Raw genomic sequence first — 25,566 nt, 5'->3', positions numbered from 1 at the left:
TTGGAGACATATTTCTTTTACTCCTCTTGCCTGACATGGAAATGATTCAGCCAAGGTACCAGAAACACAGCAAGATGGAGTGCTCATTGCTATGGTACCAGAAATAGTCTAAGCCACTCCTTTGTGAGGTGTGGCATTTAACGGTAAAACCAAGAGAGCACACTTAGGAAACTCCATAACTCTAGAATCACATCAAAAGACACTCACTTACCATAGCTCTCATTAACCACACTAGACACTACCCCATGAGTAAGCAGAAAGGTCAACTAAAGATTTCACATACAGAGAAAAAAAATCCAAGTGTTATTCTTTATTTCTATATTTCTCAAGGGAATGTCACACATCAAATATTTAGTTGACACTTTTAATAGCTTGGTATTTTAATACAAATATAGGAAATTATACAGAATTAAATAACATGTGGAAATCATACCATGTATATAAATATCCAGTTCAACAATAAAAACAACTTACACTTGAATTTCTAGGTCACACTATAGAGACAGATGAAGCAAAAGATACAGAAAGCAACTTCACTAGTTTTGTCAAAGGTTAAGAATTAATAGCTCACAATGTCTTCAGAACAAAGCAATTGTATTCCAGAGTTGCCTTCTCTTTGAGAAAAATACAGCCATAGAAAAAGAAGTTGAGAGAGTGGGGAGTAGGGAGGGATGGAGGAAGGGAGGGAGGGAGGGAGGGAGAGAGAGAGAGAGAGAGAGAGAGAGAGAGAGAGAGAGAGAGAGAGAGAGAGAGAGAGAGAGAGAGAGCATATACATCTGACTGCTGTACAGGAAATTCTTAACATATCTGTTTTCATAATATATTATTGTTACACAAGACAAGATTCAGAATGGCCTCAAAGAGGGTGATATTGTGGGCCAAATGGACAAGAAAAGCATGCTTTTGTAAAGATGTAAACTACTCGCTAAGACTAACAATATTGCCTAAGTGCTATAAAAATAAGTTAAATGGACACATTACGGTTGCCAATGTTACTTCACACTAAATTCTGCTCTATTTTCATCATAGTAACCCTCATAGAAGCACATAGAGAATGGCAGAGGAATCAGGGAGTCTAGCAAGGCCAACAATCAGCAGAACAGTAGCAGGTAGTTGACTATATACTCAAACAACAGCGAAACACACTGGTGGGCCTAAGAACAAAACCGGAGCAGGGACACCAACAGAAAGGCAAAAGGTACTCTCAGAAACTCTTTGGACCCTTCTGTGTTCTCTCTTCTTTTGCTTATTCTTCAGTTTTCTTCCTAAAGTTCCATCAGATTTCAGACATGGCAAACTTTCTGGTCCCTCTCCTCTCTACTTTGTACAAGGACCAAAAAGCTCTGTGAGGTAAGTTGACTACAATTTGTCCCTCCGGTGGGAGCCCTAGTCGGTCTGAGAGCTGGTTTGGCACTGGTGATTCTAAGTCCTGTGTCTTTCTAACAGCATGAAACTGCATTTCTCTACAAAAATCAAGTCCTTCAACAGAGCCGAGGCACAGGACTTCCTCTTGAAATGCAAACAACTGAGGACCTGGGACAGCAGCAAAGAGTCAATTCCCTCACAGGCTTGCTTCTGCATCTTTTGCTCTTTCTATGTCCCACAGAGAATGACCTTTTTCTTCTTTCACATCAGATTCAAGTAGACCAGGGAAACACGTTCAGGGTACTGTATAATTTCTCTAGAGCTCTGAATAATAATAATAAAAAAAAAACAGAAGTTTGTCAACATTAGACATTTTTAATTTCTCAACATTGTTGAAGCAATTAACAGCAGCATTAAAAAATACTGAAATACAGAGTTGTTTAGTTTTTTTCCCTCCCTTTTTCGCTCTTCCTCTTCCTCTTCCTCTCCCTCCCCCACCTCTATGTGTATGTCTGTGTGTTTCTTTTCTTTCTTTCTTCTTTTTTTGGATATAAATTTCACTCTATAATTGAGGAGGCTGTTCTGGAACTCACTGATTCACTGAGAAGCCCAGAATGTCTTTGAACTAACAAAGATCTGGTTCAAGGAACCTGTCTCCTTGGCCTCTCAAGTGCTGGGATCATACACTTATGACCTAGCAATGTCCTAGCAAATCACCTAATGCTACAAAGAAAGACAAGTGGTCAAGAAAACCAAGTGATCAGAGAGGTTCTAGCTGAGAAGAATACTCAGCTTTGTTTTCTCTTGGTTGTAACTTGCAGACATCAGTCTTGGAAAAATCACTAAGTAGTCATGAAGTTTGTCAAGAGTTACTGATTGCTTAGCACTAGCACTCCTAAATGGGAGGAGGTCAGCTTCCCCACAAGGAATGTAGATACTAAGATAGCAGACCTGCTATTTAACCTCAGTCCATCCCTCCCATTTCTGTCCTCTTAGGTCATTTTACTGGATCTTCCAGAGTTCTACATATTTTAGATGCCAACATTTTCAGGATTAGCTATCAGTGATTCATGAGATCACTACCTTCTCCCTTAACATGGTGTAATATTTTAATACAAGTGGGTTATTACAATAAAAAGGAAGTAAAAGAGAAGACATTTATGCAGTAATTGATTTTTAAAAGTCATTGTACTTAGCAGACAGGAACTCACCCTGCCAGGGTGTTATTATGCCATCATTTGGTCTGAAGCTACGCTTTATTGCAGATTAGTAAGAAGTAGGTTTAGGGTAGGCATACTTTCTCAGATCATACTCCATGTTGGAGTATTCCAAAGTCTTAATGGTTTTTCTTTCTTTGAGATTGCAAATTTGTAACTCTCTTTCTAGAGGTCAACAATCTCTGCTCTCCATCATGGCTGGCTCATTTTCTGTTTCCAGGTCCTCCTTATTCTAATGAACCCATAGAAGCTGACCTCTTAATAATCTTAAATAAATGGCCACCACTCCCCAACCTTTTCTTTCATTGTATGCTATATATGGTGTGCTCACAATGGCATTTTCAGTTTTTCATAGTATCCTTAGCCATTAGTTCATCTATGGTTTCTCTGTCTAATATAAATGTATCTATAACAAGTCATATATAATCCATATGACAATACATACAGGTGTTAAATAACCAGCTTTCCCGTCATCCTAGCCCTCTTATCTCCCTCCCCCAAATTAACCAAAATAATTCCACATCTTCAAACTAAAACAATTTACATTACCAATGTCAGTAAATCTATATTAGCCATCATAACCTCATTTCAATACACACACACACTCACACACACACACACACACACACACACACACACACACACACACACACACACCTTCTGTCCTTTCTCCCCTCTCAGCTTGTTTTGCTTCTGAACTTCTAAACCTACTTGTGAAATGAATACTGTGTGCTCTGCTTCCCAGTTTCTCCAATTCCTGTGTTCAAATCAGTTTCTGAGCTCTGTTTCCTCAAATCTTGCTTGCTGTAATGCCCATGTCTTTTTCTTTGCTCATCTCCTTGAGCTTTTCTCCTTTTATTGTGTGTGCAAACACTTAAATACACATTGATAAAGCTAAAAGGGACCATAGACTTAGTAACAATAGACACCAGCACTTGCTGGAATCTTAATATGATTCAGTGTTGTGAATGGAGTCTTAATGGCATAGGCCAATGGACAAATTGCTGGTAGCTTAAAGTTATAAACGAGGAAAACGCTTGGACTAAATCACTTGGCCAAAGCAACTCTGCTGGGAATCCCCTAAGCTAGTTGGTACTGGCTTTTTCCGCATTTTTCTAATTGCATGCATTTCTTTTAAAATCTTCACAGCATTTGTTTAATAAAACTACAGTAATTGCTCATAATTTCTGAGTGCAGAGGAAGGAGGATAGGTCCAAAGGTACCCAGCTATCTGTTTTAAAGAAATAGGACTTTAGATCTTTCAGTTAACTTGCCAACATAACGAACACAAAAGGAAAGAGGAGAGGCTCTCGCTATATGTTCTCTAGGCCTTTTAGGAAACATGGAGTTGTTTCTTTGGCTACATACATGCGAATCTACAAGAAGGGTGATATTGTAGACATCAAGGGAATGGGCACTGATCAGAGAGGAATGCCCCATAAGTGTTACCACAGATAAACCGGAAGAGTTTACAATGTCACCCAGCATGCTGTGGGCATCATTGTAAACAAGCAAATTAAGGGCAAGATTCTGGCTAAGAGGATCAATGTGCAGATTGAGCACATCAAGCACTTGAAGAGCAGAGACAGCTTCCTGAAGTGGGTGAAGGAGAACAATCAGAAGAAAAAGGAAGCCAAGGAGAAGGGCACCTGGGTTCAGCTGAAGCGCCAGCCTGCACCACCCAGAGAAGCGCACTTTGTGAGGACTAATGGAAAAGAGCCTGAGCTGCGGGAGCCCATTCCCTATGAATTCATGGCCTAATGTACAAAGAGAAATAAAGGACCCAGACTACAAAAAAAATAAAAATAAATAAAATAGGACTTTATCAGAATAGGTGAAGCAGTGATTATAGTTGCTAATAAAACAAATAAATGATCAGAAATTAACCAATTCTGTAGATTTATAATCTCCTATGCTAAAAGAGAACGTTAAAATGTTGACTTATTGAAGACAGAAATACAATTGTAGAATTATCTTAAGCAGCACTGGGAAGATGAGGAGAATTTCAGTTAAACAAAGGAATGAGTTCCAGAAAACTGTTGTAACACATGGTGACTATAGTCACAAGATCATCAAGCACATGAAAATTACTAAAACCTTAGATTGTAAGTGTTCTCATGTAACAGTTTAACATATAATGAAGAAGTGGTAGCTCTTAGCTTGATTTAGCTGTTTCATAATTTGTACATACATTCAAAGCATTGTATTATATGTTATTGATATAATTTTGCCAGTCTAGAAAGTAATAAAATTGTCAAGTTAAAATTATTGATACACACATTTTGAAGATGAAAAGCCCCAATCATACTTAGTAAAAATAATCTTCAAAGGACTTACAAAATACAAGGCCAATCTTTTCTCTTTGTTGTATAAATGATATAAATTTTATAAACCACTGACCACAGAAAGTTCTAGAGTTGGAAGCACTAACTGAGCATGACGAGCTTGATCAAGTTTGTTTACTGAAAAGAGAAATGAGCTGCACTGTGGTGCTCTCTGGTCTGCAGAAGCTTTCATAACACTCCATTGTGAAAATAGAAGGTTGGATTGAAGTTTGAAGGTTGGATGTGAAAGAAAAAAGTCACCAAGAGGACATTTGTCTACATGCTACATTGTGGTGTGCATGTGTGAGTGTGTGTGTGTGTGTGTGTGTGTGTGTGTGTGTGTGTGTGTGTGCATGTGTGTACACTCATGTGCATGCCAAAGTACAGTATTTATTAGTTCTGTGGGTTGTTTTTTTTTTTAAGGAACTGTATTGTATATGGGCTAATGACGTCAAGTGAGGCTTATTAGTAAAAATTTTAAAGAGTTATGAGGAAAATACCCAGGTACTTGATACCCACAATGGCCTCATAATATTGTTCTCTCAATATAAGAGACTCAGAAATCTCCATTCTTTTCCTCTTTAGATAGTCTTTGACGACATAGCACAGACTAATCTTAAACTTGAATTTCCTTTGTTTCAACATCGCAGTTGTTGATATTATAGGCATGTACCATCATGCCTAGTTAGAAACTTGTGTCTCACTAAATTATGATCGATGGGAAAGACCCATTTGGTCTTATCTGATATCATAACATTCAGTGCTAAGTGTAATATTTTACTTTGCTCTTACAGAGAATCCAAATGGACTTACCTATGACTAAGATATCAGGACAAGGTCAGTAACTCTTGCTACTGTGATGGGTGTAGGAGTAAAGAGATATAGGAAGTACGTAATAATTGAGATTCCAATGAAAAGAACCCATGGTGCTAATGTTACAGTCAGTGATGACTAAGGACCAAAAAGCAGAAGTTACATTTTTGTGTTAAAGACTGAGACATAGTCTTGAAAAAATATTGTTGTAAAGTCTTTCTTTTTTGGAAGGAGGAAAGGCTTGAATAAGAAAGCTAAAGTGATGTGCTCAGAGAGTCTGACCATGGTTTGATGCTCTTTGATAAAACATTGCCCTAAACTAGGCAGGGCTAAGGAATTATAGGTATTGAATACATGATTGTACTTGGAGACCAGGTAACAGCTGTCTCTCCACTTACTCCAGTCCACCTTTGCCTGTGTGGTAGCAGAACAAAGTAGTCTTGTATCATCCACATCCTAATTTCAGGAACATGGAAAAGAATACCTTACATGGAAGAATGGGTTTTTCTGTATAATTTAATTGAGAGCCCAAAGATATAGATAGGCCTACTGCAAGCACACATGTCTTTATGAGGATAAGAGGGGTTAGTGAGAGAGAATCTCAATTTGAGAATAGCCTAAATGGCCATCACTACCTCTGTATATGGAAACAAGTAAAACAAACAAACAAATGAAAACAAATAAACAAAAACAAGGAATAAAGTCAGTCTGAAGCACCTGGATAAACACAGACCATTGATTTTCTTCGAGAATTTGTGGAAAGGAAGATAGCTATAAAGGGACCTTGATCTTAGCCCAGTGAGTCATGTGTTGGATTTTTGACATGAAGGATTGTAGGAGAATGATTTTTGTGTTATAAGCCACCAAATTCCTTATTCTTTGATGAAGAAACAGTAGAAAACATAGCATTTATCTTCTTTGGCTAATCCACTTGTGTACTTTTGTAAAGTAACTTTACCTCTTCCAATTTAGATAACATAAAGTTGGCTTTTCTAACAGTGAGGACTAAGAGTGTGGATCTGTTCAGCCAAGGCTCAAAGTGTAGACTACAAAGGTGAGGGGCATAGCAGTTCCAAAGAACACAACTGGTAATAGACAGGACAGAGAGAACATAAGCAAAAAATCAAAGTAACGATGACATTAGAGGATTAATCAGCTTAAAAGTGTTCTAATCCTTGTTGTTTCATTAATTTGTGTAATAAATGATGCTAATGTAAATAGGCATTTGAAAAAAATGGTCAAACAGCTAAGGAGACAGATGTCCACTTGAGAGGTAAAATGCCATTTAGTTCCTGTATAGAATATTATGATGTCTCCATTCCTGGAAGTGTTCTTGTTATGGAGTAAAATTCAGGATTTGGTTCATCTGTGCCAACTATTAGGGTTTTGGAGAATAGCAATAAATAGTTCCATGCAAAAAAAAACCAAAACAACAAACAAACAAACAAACAAAACCAACAAACAAAATAAAATCCCAGGCTTTGAGAGCCTGGTAACCAAGAAATTGATGGTCAGATTTTGTCATGCCATTTTGGATTGGTGAGTAGCATTTTTACACATGAAAAACATGCACATTTTATCGTATAGGCTTGGAGCACATTTTTCTCAGCTAGCCTGAATAGTTTATTAAGGGTTTCCCCATTGCTTCAATTACATAGATCATCATATTCCTCCCTAAGATTATGAAGAGTCTTGGATAGGGTAGAAATTCTCACTTATCCAGCCTTTAATCTGGAGATTATTAGCATTGTTGTTTAACAACGGAGATTCTAATTGCTTTAGTAATAAATCTTCTTTGGATTATCTTCCTAACTAAAGATGAATTTTATCACCACAAAATTCACTGAAAATCTTTGTTCCTTGACATAATAGTATGCTTAAAACAGGAATCAGTGTATGCTCCAGTCAAGGCAATAATAAATTATTAATATAACCATTATGTATTGTCCAAGGACCATTCATATCTCAGGTTACTAGGAAGTTAAGGAAGTCAATATAAATATAAATGTTATGTGGCCAAAAAATATCTTTTATGTGAAATAGCCAGCACTTGGAAAAGAAGTGGAGTCCAGAATATATGTCTCACATGAGTGTCTGTGTTCTTTTGTTTCTAACCCAGTCTTGAATCAACCAAACCAAAGCAAAGAAAATAACTTAGGTACTCAAAACAAGGTGTTCTAACATGCAGTGATAGTTACAGTGGTCTGCTCCATAGCAGACCCAAAATTTCACTCATCATCTTTGAGGACTATATAATAAATGGTATGTGATTGTTGTGAAATGCAAGATTATTCTCAGCCACAATTTTACTTCATTTTCCTATACGGAGAAGGTATGAACTTATGACATCACTGACTGTTACTAGAAGAATAGGTTTGGGATGATAGAAAATTTCCCCAGGAAACTTTGAATGCTTTCTCACTTTCTGTTTCAAAAATAAAATACTAATTCACAGAAACAAGACGAAGTAAGCATATTTCTGAAAGGATTCTTAGTCTTGTAAGGTTATATAAGAAATAACTGTGGTGATCCTGTTAGGAGTCGAGAGAAAGTGGCCCAATAGCTATCATAACTTCCTCCAGTGCACATGGTACAACAAAAAAGAGAGAAGAGGGCAATGTCCAACCTACACTGTACTGAATCACAAGAGAAGTTGGGGAAGGCTGACCTCTATGCAAAGACAACAGCAGTTATTGCAGATTGCCCCTCTGGGCAAAACTGAATCTGTTTTCACGTTTGTGGACCATGAATTGTGATTGGGATCTAAAGGGAGTTTTGTTTTGATGAATTAGCAAACAAATGTTGATGTAATGGAACACATTCCTTTGGCTACTAGGCTCTCCATGGAGATGAGAATGTTTAGATTTAGTTAGGACAAGTGCCATTTATCTTTCTTCTTACCTACATGCAAAGCACACACTTGCACATTTACACACACACAAACATTCACACACATTCATATATACATACACACACACACTCACACACATTTATACTCATACACATAGCATGCATGCATGTGTGCACACATACACACCCATACACACATATTGACACACATACACACACATACACCCATACACACTCATACACATTCACACACACATTCATACTCATACACACAGTGTATGATTGACACACACTGACACACATACATACACACACACCACCTTCAGTTCCACTTTCTTATTTCCTCTTTCACATCCACAGCATGAACTTTTGGATCACTGGTTTTGGAACCTCAATATTTTTGCTTGACTGCATATCCTTTCATATCTCCAAGTTCTATGACTTCAAAAAATGAAGGGAAGAAAACATAAAAGAGGACAGAGGTGAATAAGGAAAGTATGGAAGGCAAGAGAAGAGCTGTGTGTGTACCTGTTGCATACAAATGAGAGAGAGGGAGGGAGGAAGAGAAAGGTGGAGGAGGGAGGGAGGCAGAGAGAGAGAGAAAGAAAGAGAGAGAGAGAGAGACAGAGAGAGAGAGAGAGGCATTACTATGTTCTTTGACTCTTTTTCTCTATCTCACAAAGTTCTGCATAGCTTAAAATTTGGTTCTTTGTGAACCAGTATTTTCTTAGCTCTGAGCAATTAGGCTTCTAAAATAACTGACACTTGGTTTTAGTGGCTGTAAGTATGCAGAATCAAATCCTATGGCTGCTAAAGTTCTGAAATTTAAAAAAAGAATCGAGTTACTTGAAATATGAGCATTTAGAGAAATTTATGTGGCCATATGTCATGTCAACATTTGCCTACAAAGTGGCAACTAAATGTTCACAAGGTTCATCTGAAGCAGGAATATTTATTTTTTAACTGAGGCAAAGTTTAACACAGACATTGACTGCTTCTTTCTGGCATTTAGCAGTTCTATTCCTCAGAAAATCTAAGACTCAATAAATGAATAAATAACTACTACTTTGCAAATACCCCTGCTTAGGGAAATTTATCTGGGGCTTAAATGTAACTCATAGTCAAAATAAACTTGAAAAATGAAGTTGAATACTTTGGACATTTTTTTGTACTGTGAATGCAATTGATAACCATAGTTTTTTGTTTTCAAGTCAGGAGAGGGGCCGGGAAAGCAGTCCTGCTATTCTAATTGCTTTTAAGAACTGACTCTGACCTTCAAGAAGGAAACTGGCTTCCCTTGCTGGATTCACACTACCTAATTGAAAAACGGAAATGCTTGGATAAGATAAAATCAAAGAGACTTTTGCCTTTGGTATTTTGGGGAGGGCTTGGTGTTCTATGGCTTATGTTTATATACCGTGAGATGTTCTGATTTATAACCTTGCAGACAGAACAAATCCCTCCATTTACTTTCTTAAAGGGGGCACAAACATTGCAGGCGCATTGTTCATTTTGTGAATTTATACGACTTATTCTGGTGCTTATTTAAGGTTTAAGCAAGATAAGGTGATCAAAAATGTTGTGAGGACATGAAAAATGGCCCAGAAATCATAAAGTGAAAAGGGAAATAAGGTAGAATTTGAGGGTTATTTCTAAATCAAAACTTGAAATATTATTTAATACCAACAATTTTTTCTTCCCTGACCCTAAAGTTCAGTTATCTAGGATGGAAGAAACTCCCACATTACCCTTTCACCCCAGGAAATTCCCATTTCAAAGAAAAAAAAAATCCCAGCTTTGTGCTTAATAGGTTGAGCACAGGCTTCAGACAGTAAAGAAATGTATTTCTTTCCTGAAATATATCTCACATTGCTCATTTTGGTGGAAATCTTATTCTTTGATGCATCGCATTGTCTAAGATTTGTCTGGTGTTCATAGGGTACTGAGTTACAATGAGAGGAAGTAAATTTGGAAAATATCTCATTCAAGCTACTTGAATTCTGTCCCTTAATGAATGATCATTTATCGAGCAATATACACCATGTTGCGATACATATCATATATAGCAATATGTATATGATACTGTGGCAAATGGCGGTGGTGGAGGATGAAGAGACATTCTCAGCCTGGAAAGGCATGAAGAATGATACGAAATAACGACTACATGTGTGACTCACTTGTATGTTGCAAGTGAGTATGTTGCAAGCATGCGAATGTAACATAGGAAGTGTTATTTAATGAAATGGTACTGGGCAATTTCACAGTCTCATGGTTGGTCAGATGGCTGTGGATGGTGTAAAAGGAGACAAGACTGGCCTTATTAGCAGGTGGAGAGGTTCTTGTGTGGGGGCCAGAGTTCTTTATTTTGTTTCACAATATCCCACTATTATCCAACCAATATATTCTTGTTTTCTTTCTAAGAGTTCTTACTTTTAATTTATGAAATAGCTTTTAAACTATCTGGCAATGAAAAGCTGAAATGTCCACTTGCAAGAAAGCAAGCTTGTAGCTTTTCCTAAACCTCATCAATATTTATATACTTTATAGATAATAGATATAACATTACTTATATATTCAAACAAACCCCAAGTGATTATAAAGGGAAAATATTTACCTTATTTCATTCTTTGCATTCCCTGTGATGACTCACCCCGCTCCTGATTTCGGTGGCGTTTCCAGTACAGTAAGATGGAGATCAAAACCAGAAGGATTACCAGAGAAACAATGCTTAGCAACAGTGGAACAGAAAACCAAAACCCTGTGTGTACAGAGGAGAGAGAGAGAGAAGGGGAGTCAGAAGAGAAGTCTGCTAAACAAATGGTGAAAAAACAAAAAGTGAGTTATTATGACAACTAAGAGCTGTTCTAAAATTTTCCTTACAGGCATCCGTAGTCACATCTACAGTTATGACCTCATAGGGTTTGTAAAACAATTAGATGTTAGTAACAGCCAGCATATTTTATGCAGTTACATATAATAATATGTTTGCAATGTCACTTAATTTAATCCTGAGAGCTAAATGTTATTAATATCTATAAGACTTAAAAAAATGAAGCCACTCCTAACTGGGAAGGCTAGTTGAGCTCAATACCAAAGTAGAAAATTTAAAGGCAGAGGGCTAGTCAAATCATTTTTGCCTTCAAATATCATATTCTTTAAATATAAATACACTTGGAATTAGAAAAGTGAAAAAGATCCATGATTCCCATGATGTGAACCACTGGAAGCAATTCATTCTATTGCCTTTCTTCCAATCTATCTATGCTTTTGTTCCTAAATCTCTTCCCAGGAGTTCTCAGTGGAGCCCAGCTAAAGGCCAGTTCCTTGGTGTAGAGAACACAAAGGGAAACATTTAGCCTTCTCTGTAGGAGAGTTTTCACAACAACTGATAGTCTTCAGGTTGTCTCATTTCCATGGTTTCTACAGCTGCATATGGGATTTTTGCACCATCAGTAATTATTCATAGAATAAATGCTATGCAAGCAATAGAAAACATTTGATGTCACCTAAGTCAAATTCAGAATTCCTGGAAAAAAAGCTCATTTACCCTTTCAAGTCCTCATTTTTCAAGGACGTTTGCTCTTGGCCTTGGCTGATCCCAAGCCGAGGCTCTCTCCATGAAGTCCAAATGCACCACACAAGGCTTTTTCACCAAAATTTACCTAAACATGTAATTTCTAACTAGAATTGAGGTTTTAAGGAGCTCAGCTAGACACGGATGTAGGAGCTACTCCCTGGAGGCCACTGCACAACTCCTCCGGGTTTTATTTATTGAAGAGCGCTCCCACATGGCTATCATCATTTTAGGTGCTTATCAAGTGTGCCACTTCCACGGCGACTACTTCAAACCTAGAGATAGCCATGCTTGAAACCAATTTTCTGTAGTCTCAAACCATGTATCTATAAGTCCCTGAGAAATTCATTAAGAAAGATTTGTGTGAGAACCTAGAAGAGCATAGAAACAGTAATGCAGTTTTTCTTAAAAGAGTGATGAGCCTTCAGATGGGGATTTTCTCACGGATGATCAAAGACTTTTTCATAGATGTCATCGGGGTCCTCCAGAAAAGCTTCCTCGTTCCCAGACTTAGCTAAAACCTCACCTCATTCACCTTAGGTATGTTCATGGTCTACTGTGGTGTTCTTACTGGAGCACTAGACACACAGTTTTATGATTGCCTAGAAAATACTTCCCAGTTGGTGGATATCAGCCATAGGTATGTAAGCAATATGTTTCCCATATACACTTTTTGGCAATTTTACTTTCTAGAGCATGAGTTAGCTGTTGTGTAGTCCAAAATATGAAAAAAGAAATCCCAGAAAGAAACAAGACACAAATTTTAGCTCATGTGCTATTGTGAATGATGGATAACATGTGACATCACCTCATCTCATCTCAGCAAGGGTGTGAATTCCCCGGTGTAAGGACACTGTGTGAACCATCCTTCTCTTAACTGTGGAGTAGCTGTCTTGACATTCATATTGAGTGGTTTTTGCACCTCATACTTATATTCAACAATTCTTTTGCACAAAGGAATTTAAACACAAATGTTAACTATAATAGATTTCCTTGATTGTATTTTCTTAATTGGTTTCATCGTTTAATCTCCTACCATGTGTAATTAGAGAGCCAAGTTAAATATTGGAGTATGTGCATCGTGAGTGTGTGTGTGTGTGTGTGTGTGTGTGTGTGTGTGTGTGAGAGAGAGAGAGAGAGAGAATAAAACACAGGATTCAATACTCTCTGCAGCTTTATGCATCTACTGGAGGTCTTAGAATGTTATCTCTGTGAATGGAGAGGCTACAACAAAACTTGTATTTGATACCTCAAGCTCTTCTTTCCCTTGCCTCATGTTCTTTCTAACTATGGTCTTTGGTGAGCAGTTTAGAGTCTCTGAAGAACATTACTGTCTTCCCAGTGCAAAAACATAAACACACCACAGTCTCTTTTGCCCAGCCTCTCTTACCTTTGTCCAGAGACTGCTTGTAGTCAATCACAGTCCCCAGGTATAAAACCTGGCAGATCACTTCCTTCCCAACTTGAGTTTTGGGGTCTTTGACTCGGAGGATGCTGGTTACAGATGTAGTCCCATTTGAATGGAAATGACTCTCCGTACTGTTATCAATTCCTGTCCCAGTGCCCTTCCAGGAGATGGCAGGGGCTGGGCGGGCAGTTGCAGAGCAAGTGATGTTTAGGTGGTCTTCAAAATAGTTGTAGTGAAGGTGTACTATGGGCTGTACTGAGACAAAAGAAAGAAAACACATGGCCTGCTGTCAGTTAAGCACCTCACCTGGCTTCTGCATTTTCTCACAGGAATGAGGGAAAATCCTCACAGAAAGACAATGGGAGCTAGAAAGATAAAATGCCACACCTTCCTCCCAATGGGCTTCCAGTGAGTTCAGACCTTGCACAAAAAATGTCATTTCTGCAGTTTGTCTCTAGCATAACTGGCTGGTTAGATAGAAACGTGAAAATCTGAAATGATATTTATCTCCTCCATATAGTGTAATCCTAATTATTCTGCATCTTTTGTGTAAGCCATCTTTTCTGTTGTGTGTTTCTCAGAAACCATCTGACAGTCTCCCTGGATTAGCACCTCTCTATGTGTACCCATTACCTCTCAGAAGCTACAGGCAGGGCACAGTTCCCAGATCCTGTTGTTTAGAGAAAAATCCATTTTTTTAAAGTTGAATGAGACAGAGGGGAGCTTCACCTTCCCATCCCCCATTACCTAATTAGAAAACCCACTCAAATGCAAACTAGGAACTCAGAACCCATAAATAATAAAGTCAGAGATTGATGGTTGGAAGGGTCACAGGGATCTCCTGACAAAGCTGGAAGAATTCTTTAGAAAAAAAGGGTATAATTTCCTCACTAGTTGTAGCCTGTTCTCTTTATAAAGGGCAATTTTATTTCTGTTGGAATGTCTGCCACATTTCTGCCAACCTGTACAAACCAATCCTTCTGTGGCTGGCTTTGCAGCCCATGAGTTAATTAGAAGCCAGTGTAAGTGAATGCTTGTTTGTGCCTGTACTTTCAAGAGATAGGTAGATTGCAGGAGCTGGGGGGAGGGGAGCTCTAGATGATTGCTCAAATTCCAAGAATCAGTAAGTGGTGGGAGAGATGAAAATACGAAAAATGAGTAGGATTTATATGATTAGACGGTGTATCACAGTCTGTGGGGTTATCAGAGAATGGCTTAGATGCAAGTTGTATCGAAGGAATTCCCTTTGGGGGATGGAGGGAGAATGAGCAGGAGAGGAATGATCTAGAGAAAAATTACAGAAATCATACAACATGAAATGAGAAGTAAAAAGGAAGAAAAAGAAGACAAGAGGGAGAGCTATGGGGGAAAGGAAGAGAGAAAGAGAAACAGACAAAGAAGTGGAAATTTGGAAGAAAGCCTGACTTAACATTGGGAAGATCCATCAGCAGCAGCGTGAGCAGAAGGTCCCTGCATCCCCACACTCTTTTACCTAGTAAATCTCTCTTAGCAATTCTCTTAGCACGCTCAAAGCCTTGCTTCAATATTTGTAATGTCTCTGCCAGGTTACTCTTCTCCCTCCAATAATCAACACACCACATTAGATGTTACAAAATCACCCTTAGACCCACTTCCTAATTAATGCTTCATTGCTGTCAGTTAAGCACCTCACCTGGCTTCTGCATTTTCTCACAGGAATGAGGGGAAATCCTCACAGAAAGACAATGGGAGCTAGACAGATAAAATGCCACACCTTCCTCCCAATGGGCTTCCAGTGAGTTCAGACCTTGCACAAAAAATGTCATTTCTGCAGTTTGTCTCTAGCATAACTGGCTGGTTAGATAGAAACGTGAAAATCTGAAATGATATTTATCTCCTCCATATAGTGTAATCCTAATTATTCTGCATCTTTTGTGTAAGCCGTCTTTTCTGTTGTGTGTTTCTCAGATACCATTTGACAGTCTCCCTGGATTAGCACCTCTCTCTGTGTACCCATTACCCTTTCTATTTCTCATTCCTTTTCCACCCCACTCCATCCTTTCTTCCCTTAGAAGAACCTTTTCTTTTAGGAACTGTTTTTCCCTTTCCCCACTTAGGATCTTTCCTCTTTCCCTTTAGATAGCTTTCATAGGACACTTTTACTACTTAGTAACAAACATTATAATCACTTTTCTAAGTGTCCCTTTTTCTGCCTGCAACTTCCTACTAGCAGACTAAAATTTAGAACCCAGCAGTTTCAGGTAATATAGTACAACAGTACAATGTCTATTTACTTAATCCCTTGCTGTTTTAGGAAGAGGTGCTAAGTGCCAGACACTGAAGTTTCTGGCTTCAGAGATCACAGAAGGCAGGTCAGCTATAGCACAGTAACCTAGACTTAGATAGTAAGCTTTTATTATACAGCAACCCTAAATATCTCGTAAGACCAAGTCTTACCCTTCACTGATGCTCTTCCCCCTCTGCTGCCTCAAGAAGAACCAACAAGAGAGAAGAACTCCCCATGCTAGGTCTGGCTCCTGGCATAATCTCATCACATCACTAAGCCTATGGAATGTTTAAAGAATGCTTTATATCTTGTTGTACTCCCAGTGAAGTCAGCTCGTTATGAAAAGTCCCTGCTGGCTGTACCTTTAGAAATCTTGAAACTGCTTCCTTGAAATAAACCAAGAAAGACATCATATTGGCTCCAGGTTAGACTGCTCTGCCTCTGTTGCTTGTTCCAGAAGTTGTAAAGGGCCCCAGAGAGAACACATTGCACATTTGCAGTGTTAGCGATGAATTCACTGTTGTGGAGAACATGTCGCCCTCATCACTGTCTTCAATGTTAGTGATGGCAAGACCCTAGAGAGAAGTTGGTTCTAGCCAAACATCTTAGTGCAGTGACATTAGCTCTCTGAATTCTGCAGTGATATTGACAGCAGTCATGAAAGGCTAAAAGCTTTCAAGTGAGTCTGTCCATGTAATGAATCAAAACAATCCAGTCACCATAACCACATACCCAATGCTCCTGGAAATTATATTTCTGAAAAAAACAGAGAATGGATTCTCAAAGATTCTCACCATAGAGGGTAAGGCAAGCTGTTCCAGAGACCTTGCTGGAACCAAACATGTTGAAGAGACACATGTAGCAACCCTCATCTTCCACTGTTGTGTTCCAGAAGGTGATGCTCGAGTTCCAGAGTCCCAGCTCAGTGATGTTTATCCTGTCTCTGTAGGCAGGCTGGACCACCACCCCGTGGGCTCTGCTGTAGGTGACTATGTTTTCTGGGCTTACGGCTTTCTTCTTCTGCCATGTCACAATCAAGGGTTCCTGGGATGTTTTTAGAGAACATCGTAAGGTTGCAGTTGTGTGCAGCATCTTTCTTTCATCCTGGGTCACCACTTCCACTATGGAACCAAAAAAAAAAAAAACATTCTATTTTAGAACTTTATTTTACACACACACACACACACACACACACAGAGAGAGAGAGAGAGAGAGAGAGAGAGAGAGAGAGAGAGAGAGAGAGAGAGAGAGAGAGACTCCTAGTAATAGACACATGCTGAAACTGAAATGTAGAAAAGAATAAAAAAAAAAGGCAAAGAAGAAAACAAAATGTGTGTACATGCCCAAGTGCCAGCAGAGAAATAGGTCCATTTGACTTTGAAAAGCTGAGGTAGAATATAACAAGGCAATGCTGAGTAACATAAATTGTAAAGAATCCCAGTGAGCTGTAGAATAAGTAGAATGATTGAGTGTGAAAACTGCCAGATGAAATAGGTTCATTAGGTGAGTTCATGCTTAGTGATGTATGAGACAGTGGTAAAGAAGAGCGAAAGAGCAACAGGCAGTTTAAGCAAAGATGATAGAGGTGGTACACACACACACACACACACACACACCACAGACACCACTGATACCATTACAGAGGACTCTGAAAAACGAAAGTGATAAACAGGATAATGCTCTGGGAGACTTGATACACCCAGCATGATCAAAAAATTTTGATGCCCAACTGTCACCATACTCTATTTTTATTAGATGTTATGGCAACGATTTATTTTCCGCAAGCAGGCGACTTGTTCTCTGACAGGTGAATGAATGTTTTAGCATTCATATAATAACCAACAACCAATAGCAAAGGACCAACTATTTGAGAAAAGGGGCACAATGAAAGAGGGGTAATGAATGCCATCTCCAAGAACTCACAACAAATAAATCTGGGCATCATAATCAAGAAGCACTTTGGAATGAATCTGGGTGAGTTGAAAAATAACATTTTAAATGGTAGAAATTAGAAATCTGAAAAACAGGAAGTAAAAAAATCTTAACACATGTTCAACTTAGCAGAATGGTTGCCACTGAATGAAGAATTCATAGGCCAAAAGGCCAGGTCTTGGCATTCCACAAAATGTAACACCTAGGATTTTATATATAGGCAAAAAATTAAAGAAAATCTCAACAAATATGCTTAAGCCTTTTAACACTAGCCCAGCGACGTTTTTCACATGGAAAAACAAAAGAATAATGATCAGGGAGCAACCCAACGTGAACCGACATATTAACCATGAAACCTCATGTACCTGACAATCTAATCCTGAAACACATATGGCAAACACTGCTGAATTACAATAGCAATTTATAAACCCACAGTAATAATATCAGAGTTTTCTTTGTGTCTCTCAGAATCTTTGATTCCATAATTTTAAATCACTAAGGCAAAAATTTAAATATGATAATATAGAACATTTTAAAATATGCTTATAGCTTTTTATATTTAATTTGAATACACTAGATTTACATAGCAATTATATGTTTATATATGTATATATATGTATATGTATTACTCAGATTTGTATACTACTGAGTCATAAAATGTATAATCTTTTCAAAAAATAAAATAGTTACCTAAACTGAACCTGAAATTGGTCTTAAAAATTTACTCTTTCTGAACACTCTCCACAATACAATAAGACCAAAATTTCCCCTTTTAATCTCTCATTATAGCTGAACTGATAACAAGATTAATAAATTACCAAAACCAAACAGTAACCAGAACATAATGCACTCAGTGTCTACAAAGCTCAATGATGCATTTCTCTGGTGGAAATTTAACACAACTACATTTACTGGGAACCGAAAGGAGTGAAGATGAATAGATGCCTATGTCCAAATCACTCCCTCCACACACCAAACAACAGCAGGGAACTAGACAATAAAATGATACACAACTTCGAGATGAACAGAAACACTAACATTTGTTTGTTAAGAGTAACCAAGCAGATAAAATACTAACAAATGTAAGCAGGAAATAAAAGGCTGTAGAAACCTTTCCTGAGAATACCAGAGAACAGGACATAGCTGCCAATTACAACATGACCACTGTGCTGCCTGGCTGGTAATTTCATGATGGGAACTCCTTAAACACAAGGGCAGTTAGGAAAAGCAGAGTCCCACTGATGAGGCTGAGGTTCCCTGAAAATCTTTGCAGAGTTTTCAGAATGTGTTTGGGGGAAAAAACTAATGTTGCTTTTAGAATGTAGAGCGGAAAGGAGATTAGAACTAGTATTAGACATGTGATAACCTGTGCTTGACTGTAGAGGATAACCCGTAGTGGAAAAGTTACCAATTCTTTGGTGCTTGTTTGGAATCCTTTTTGAATCTGCTAGTTGGTCAGTAAATCCTGTAATGTGTGTCAGGGCTGTGTGTGGAGGCAGAACCCGCAGCCCTTTATTGTCAGCATCTTTCTCAGAGAGATAAATGATGACATCACACCACAGTGATTAGAAAAGAACCAACAGAAAGTAAGCAGCAACCTCCATGGGAATGACAAGAAATATTAGGAGCCAGGTTATTGTAAGGAGACAACGTAAGCTTACGCACCTCTGAGTGACAGTATTTTTTTTTTTCTACCTTTTACTTTTTGTAAGCAGATGAACTCAATTTTAAGGATAGACTTCCAAATATTGCCAGGTCTTTTAAAATTAAGTCCAGGAAATTATTTTTCAAATATATTCCCTCAGTTCTCTAGATGAAAACCTGACATCATATTATACTAGAGAGGGGATGTTTATCTACTGGAATCTCTTCTGAGCGCCAACTTGTTCTGCCTCTTTGAAAACAAAAGTCTGGAAAGCGGGAAGAACAACTCCCACTGTTCCAAGGCTGGAAGAGTGCTGAAGTTCTTCATGAAGATAGTGGGCTAGCCTAATAGGCATAGGAGTGGCCAACCTCCACCCCAGAGGCTCTGCAGAGGAAGAACTTTACCTTGAGCTGTGCTTAGCGCTACTGCTGCCATGCTCCAGAGCAGGCTGTAGGTTGAGAGATGGCAGAAAGATCTCCTGAATACCTGAAGACAGAAAGCAAACGACAGAAATAGAGCTTGCATTTGGACAGAGCCAGGGAAATGACCTTATAATACCTGGGTTAGGAAATGCAGGAGTCAAGTGTTTACTCACCAGTTTTGTGGAAACAGAACCCAAGGCTATAAATGGAAGAAATAACAGAGTGCTCAGGATGTGGGGAGGGGAAAGCTGCTGTGTGGTTCTTTCATAACCCAGGCAATGGAAGCCTTGCTTTTAAAGCTACTATTGTCAAGAGCAAAGTCTTGAACACATAGGCTCCCTGAACCAAACTGCCTTACGCTATCAGAGAAAATGCAGAAAGTACAGATGTCAGACAGCTTCCCCTTCCCAAATAATCAGCTACTGTAAATGTCAAGGACAAAGCTCAAAAGGAAAACATTTTCCAGAAATTTTATAGCCCTGAGCTTTGCTGAGGCTAACTCTCCTGAAAATGCAATCAATTAAAAAAATACTTAGAAGCCAGTACTAATATTAACTTTGTTTATTCCTTCATTGCTTTATTTTTCTTTACTTGGCCAGTAATCCTCTACCCTCATAGATGTCCTGGCATCGCTTAAGAAAATGTTATTCTGGGCATTGCCTTGCTATAAACTGAGGAGACGGAGTGTTCAGATCTGCTACCCTTTATTGCTGCCTCAGAATTGTGCTACTGGACCTATTTCTGTTTGCAACTAATTTAGTGTGTGTGTGTGTTTGTGTGCCTGTGTGTGTGAAGGTCAGGTGTGTGTCAGGGAAAAACCTGGTAGATTTGGTTCTCTTCTTTCACTTTCATGTGTGTTTCAGGGGCTGAACTCTGGGTCACCAGACTTGTGCAGCAAGGGCCTGAACACACTGAGTCATCTCAGGGGCCATAATTCTGCATGTTTTACAGGAAAGGTCTGTGAGACATGCCAATTTTCTCTGTAATTTTCATGATCTGAATTTCATTTTTATTTCACATTACCCTTCCAACTGAGGCTAGAAACTTCCTTTCAGTCAAAGTAGCACCTTCACTGTTTGCTTAGCTTCCAAGCACCCCAACACTCTATTAAGCTCCCCATTTATGACCTTACATCTGCAATCCGGGAATGTTTGGGATCTTACACCACACCAAGGCGTAGTGCAGGCTCCTGGTCATTCATTCCAACCATTCTTCTACCTCATGTTCTAAGACAGCTGTGTCTCTATCAGCCACCATGGTCATCCTTCGCATAATAATGACTTCACAGACTGACTGCAGCTCTGTGCATGTGTAAACTCCCCTAGGCTCTCCTTGTACTGAGAAAAGTACTAAGGGTCTGTGCTATTCTGTCACACTGCACCCTGCCTTCTTCTGGAAATCCAGGTTCCGTGTTTGATTCTCTATTGCTGGGGGAGGATACGATGTTCCTTCTTTTTATACAAGCTGGTGTGCCTGGCTGTAGCTGTGAACACTTGACTGCCTTTCCCTTCTCTTGGACTGGAAAACCCTTAACCCCATGAGGTCAGAGAAGCCTAGTCATTCACCATTATAGAGCATGTCAACAATTCTTTCTGGAATGGACTTTACCGTCCTCTTTCAGCGTGTTCGGTTTTAAAGCTTGAATGTCCAGGCTACAGTTATCACAAAACTTTGTTTTCCAAAACTTCTCTGACTTTTCCATGATAACATTCTTCGCCTAAAGTATGTGACTGTCTGGTTTGAAAGTCCAGGGGATAAGAATAAATGACTGGAAAAATACATACCCGATAAATGTATCAAAAATATTTATTTCAACTTTTAGTTTGCTTTTGGTGACTAAACTACTAATAACCACAAGACTAACATACATTGAACGTATTATGTACCTGGCACCGTCATTAACACTTTAGATCAACTACTTCACCCAACACTTCAGGAACCTGTGCAATGCTTGTACAATGAAGGATGTGAAGGAGAGATTTTTAAGTAGCTTGCCTCAGGTAGCATAGCCGGGAAGTGGTAGAGACAAGACTCAAATCTAAGCATTGGTTTCCAAGAGTCACAATCATAACAATACCAACACATTGCCTGACACTGTACACAAAGTATTGCTATTTTTTTACTGGTTATTTTACTTATTTACATTTCGAATGTTATCCTCCTTCCAGGTTTCCCCTCTATAACCCCCCTACCTAATCGCCCTCACCCCTGCTTCTGTGAGGGTCCTCACCCACCACCCACCCACTCCTGCCTCATTGCCTTAGAATTCTCCTATGCTGGGGCATCTACCCTCCACAGGACCAAGGGCCCTCCTCCCATTGATGCCAGAAAAGGCCATCCTCTGCTACATATGCAGTTGGATGTTTTCCTCCATGTTTTCTCTTTAGATAGCTTAGTCCCTGGGAGCTCTGGGCCAGGGATGGGGGGGGGGCGTGTCTGGTTGGTTGATATTGTTCTTCCTGTGGGGATGCAAAACTGCTTCAGCTCTCCTTAGTTGGGGTCCCTGTGTTCAGTCCTATGGTTGGCTTCAAGCATCTGCCTCCATATTGGTCAGGCTCTGGCAGACCCTCTCAGGGAACAGCTATAGCACTGTTGGTTTTTAAAATCAGTCACGAATGTAAAATATTTCTGTGTCTTCTATCTCAAAAGTATGTTTGTGAAGATTATCAAGCTCTTGCTCACTTGTCATGATAAGAGGATCACATTTAGTAAAGTGTCCAGGCACAAGCAATCTGACAGGCATTATGAAATTGGCTAAGTTTCCACCAGATGCTCCTTGGACTTCTAGAGGACCATTTCCTACATCCTGGAGCTCAACACCCACACAGGTACCCCCAGGACTCATACTGCCGTGTCCCTCCTTCTGCCAGCTCTGCCTGGCCAACCTTCCAGACCCTTCAAATTGCCATACTTTCCTGTACTCTAGTTCCTTTGCATCTTCCTTCCACCTAAAAGACTCCCAATTGAAAAGATAAAATGGAACAGCGTGGGTTAACAACTTTATCAACGACAGGAAATTCATCATCATTTCAATGTGTGAAGTGGTTTTGATTTTCCCCAGACAAGAGAGTCTTACTGGCTGCCAGACTCCTCTCCTTCCCAGATACTCAATTAGTCACAAGAAATTCTCCCATGTGAAGTCCTTGCTCTAGTACCCTGGCCTCAGCTCTTGTCATTGGGTGTTTTGTCCTATTTTTAATTCTTTTTATAGCATAACTACTTGTACAAAAGAGTAGGTTTCATTGTAAAACCTCCATGCACATCTACTGAGCACTTGGCAATGCTTTATTCTTCATCTATTGAGTTTGATTTACGCTAAGCACTGTGACCCGTGCTTAGACGCCCTCATCTATTAATTTATTTTACACATTGGCAATACTAATTTGTTATTAAAGTAATCTTCCTTAAATTCATCTTTGCACAAGTTGGCACTTTCTTTTTTCACTTAAATAGTTTTGAGATTATAATATAGTCCCCTTTTTCTTGTTTTCTTTCAATTATGTATTATATGTGTTATATGTAATATACTACATATAACAAATTATATATATTATATACATATAATACATGCATATATACATATTACTACATATTATATATATGTAATATATATATATATATATATGCAACAACAATTAAAGAAAAAGAGTCCAAAAATTTGAAAGACAGCAAAGGAAAGGGGAATGATTTACACACACACACACATACACACACACACACACACACACATATATATTTAATATAACACACAGATACTTATGTATATATATGCATATACATGTATTTATATTATATATGCATTTTTATATATTTATGTATATATAATATATTTAAAATTAGTGCCCTTTCCCTTGCTGTCTTTCAAATTCTGAGACTATTTTTCTTGTTGTATATACATGCCCAGTCTGTATAATGCTAGCTGTTTGCATGTATTTTCAGGACTGGCCATTTTTTAATTGGATAACCAAGTGCATGTTATTCCACCAGGAAGACTATTTCTCTTGCTCTCAGCATTCTTCAGTTGCCTGTAATTCCTTTCCTAGGGTTGAGGCCTCATGATCTTTTCCCAAAACTTTCTGGAACTTCAGTATTGAAGCTCACCTTTTCTGCTTGGAAGTGCATAAGTTTTCTGCCTTGGTAGTTTCCTATGATGCACACCCGTATGTGTACTGCCTTCACTGACTTGCCTTAGGTGTGCATTTTCATAGGCTTTATTTCTAAAGTACATTCCTTGTTTGTGTCTGTTTGAACTACTAATGCTTCAGAGTAGATCCTTCTCCTTAAGGGCCTAATGGGCCTTAATCCTTTGCAGACCATCTTACCATGTTTTTGTCTTGGCTGAGCTTACGTCTGCTTTTGACCATAAGCTCTTCCAAAGCATAGTCCACCATATGCCTTGGAACCTAGACACTGTCTCCAATCTATGAATCACCTGCCCAGCATTTCCCTTTACCCTTCCCAAGACTGTCATTTTTTTCCTTCTTCCTTGTGAATGGGAAAAATCTAACACTACAATATGATTTGCCACACTTCTAGAAGATTCCACCCCCAGAGAGAACTAGGTTCCTGGAGTTGGGGCAAAGGTTGTGCATATAGAAAGGCTGTTATTCCACGTTTTGCCTCTTGTCCTGACCCATAAGAATGTCAATATTCATCAGATCAAGTTGCTCTAATCTACAGCTACAACAAACCCAGTGTGGACACCCTATTCTAAATATGTATGTTATCAGCCTCTGAGTAGAGAAAGCCTCTGCTTCCTTGATGAACTGAAGCTTATTTCTAAACCATTGGACCATAATTAATTAAATAGCCTTGGTTTGGGGTTTTGGATAAAGATGCTTGTCAAAGGATGGTTTGTCATCTAAGGGACTCTTCATTCTCAAGGTGTGTCTGATGAAGGCCTTGTTTTTGCCATTCCTTTCAGATATAGTGGCCTCTAGAGATTATTTTCTATAATACCTCTAAAATGAGACAGTCTCATTGTCCTAAATTTCTGTTTGTCTTATGATGTCTGCTTTCCTGTGGGCCTAGGGTCAGATGGTAGAAAAATTGAGCTGAGTCTTAAATAAAAAAAAAAAAAAACCAAAAAACTGAAGAATCTGGTTAGGGTAGGATGAAATAGAATAACATGTGGTGTAAGGTGGTCTTGAACTACTAATCCTCCTGTTTCTCTTTCCTGAGTTGGAATTGCTGGTATGTTCTGCCACACCCAGTACTGAAACAGAGCATTTAAAGATCTGGAAGTAATTTTGATCTGGTACAAGAATTTCTTTACCCAATGAGAGCACTCCAATTTTAACATCCTTTTCTTTCCCGCTGTGTGGAATTGTTGCTTTGGTTTATGTATGCCATGACCTAAAACTTGAGTTTTTCTAAACAGGTGACTTCATAAGTAGAGGTAGAAATATAACTGGAAAAGATCAAACTGTATCTTCCTTTGGGTTTGGTAGCATAAGAAGGAGAGTTGTCCTAGTCAGGGTCTGCAGTTTGGAGTCATACAAGATGAACAGTAGAGCAAAGTATGTGTGAGTCTCTTGAGGCCAATGGTACCCTGTAGGTATAGCCATTGCAGTCAAGGAGAAGACTGGGATCTGCCCATACTCACTGAAATTCTGGGTCATAGACCCAGAACCTCCATCACAGTCTTGTCTTGGTATTCCTTGTGATCTTTCGTTACCCTGAAAGAGGTGATGTTTCGTCCTGTGGACATCTCCAATGCTACCCCGTACCTGAGTACTTTTCTGTTTTCA

The 25,566-nt window shown here is 38.8% G+C and overlaps 1 protein-coding gene and 1 pseudogene across 4 annotated transcripts in view; one reads left to right on the top strand and one right to left on the bottom strand.

The window, feature by feature from the left end:
* The window catches only part of LOC308422341 (OX-2 membrane glycoprotein), a 32,306-nt gene that overhangs the window by 4,363 nt on the left and 2,377 nt on the right, over nucleotides 1-25,566 (bottom strand). The window contains exons 2-6 of one of the 3 annotated variants that reach the window (XM_080918885.1): nucleotides 19,799-19,880; nucleotides 16,612-16,938; nucleotides 13,534-13,806; nucleotides 11,184-11,327; nucleotides 655-1,689 (exon numbers count right to left, since the gene is read on the bottom strand). In XM_080918885.1, coding sequence (XP_080775011.1) covers nucleotides 11,185-11,327; nucleotides 13,534-13,806; nucleotides 16,612-16,938; nucleotides 19,799-19,880 — 825 coding nt within the window. In that variant the 3' untranslated portion in view covers nucleotides 655-1,689; nucleotide 11,184. Of the gene's footprint in view, nucleotides 1-654; nucleotides 1,690-11,183; nucleotides 11,328-13,533; nucleotides 13,807-16,611; nucleotides 16,939-19,798; nucleotides 19,881-25,566 lie in introns of those variants that run through there. The other 2 variants (XM_080918886.1, XM_080918887.1) reach the window with 2 other exon arrangements.
* On the top strand, nucleotides 3,852-4,343 carry LOC308422860 (large ribosomal subunit protein eL21-like; annotated as a pseudogene). Its single transcript has one exon. The product of its transcript is annotated as a large ribosomal subunit protein eL21-like (transcript).

The sequence above is a fragment of the Micromys minutus genome (assembly GCF_963924665.1).
Source record: "Micromys minutus genome assembly, chromosome: 7".
Lineage (NCBI taxonomy): Eukaryota > Metazoa > Chordata > Mammalia > Rodentia > Muridae > Micromys > Micromys minutus.
Note: the sequence above shows the minus strand (reverse complement) of the source record. Positions and strands in the feature narration are given on the sequence as shown.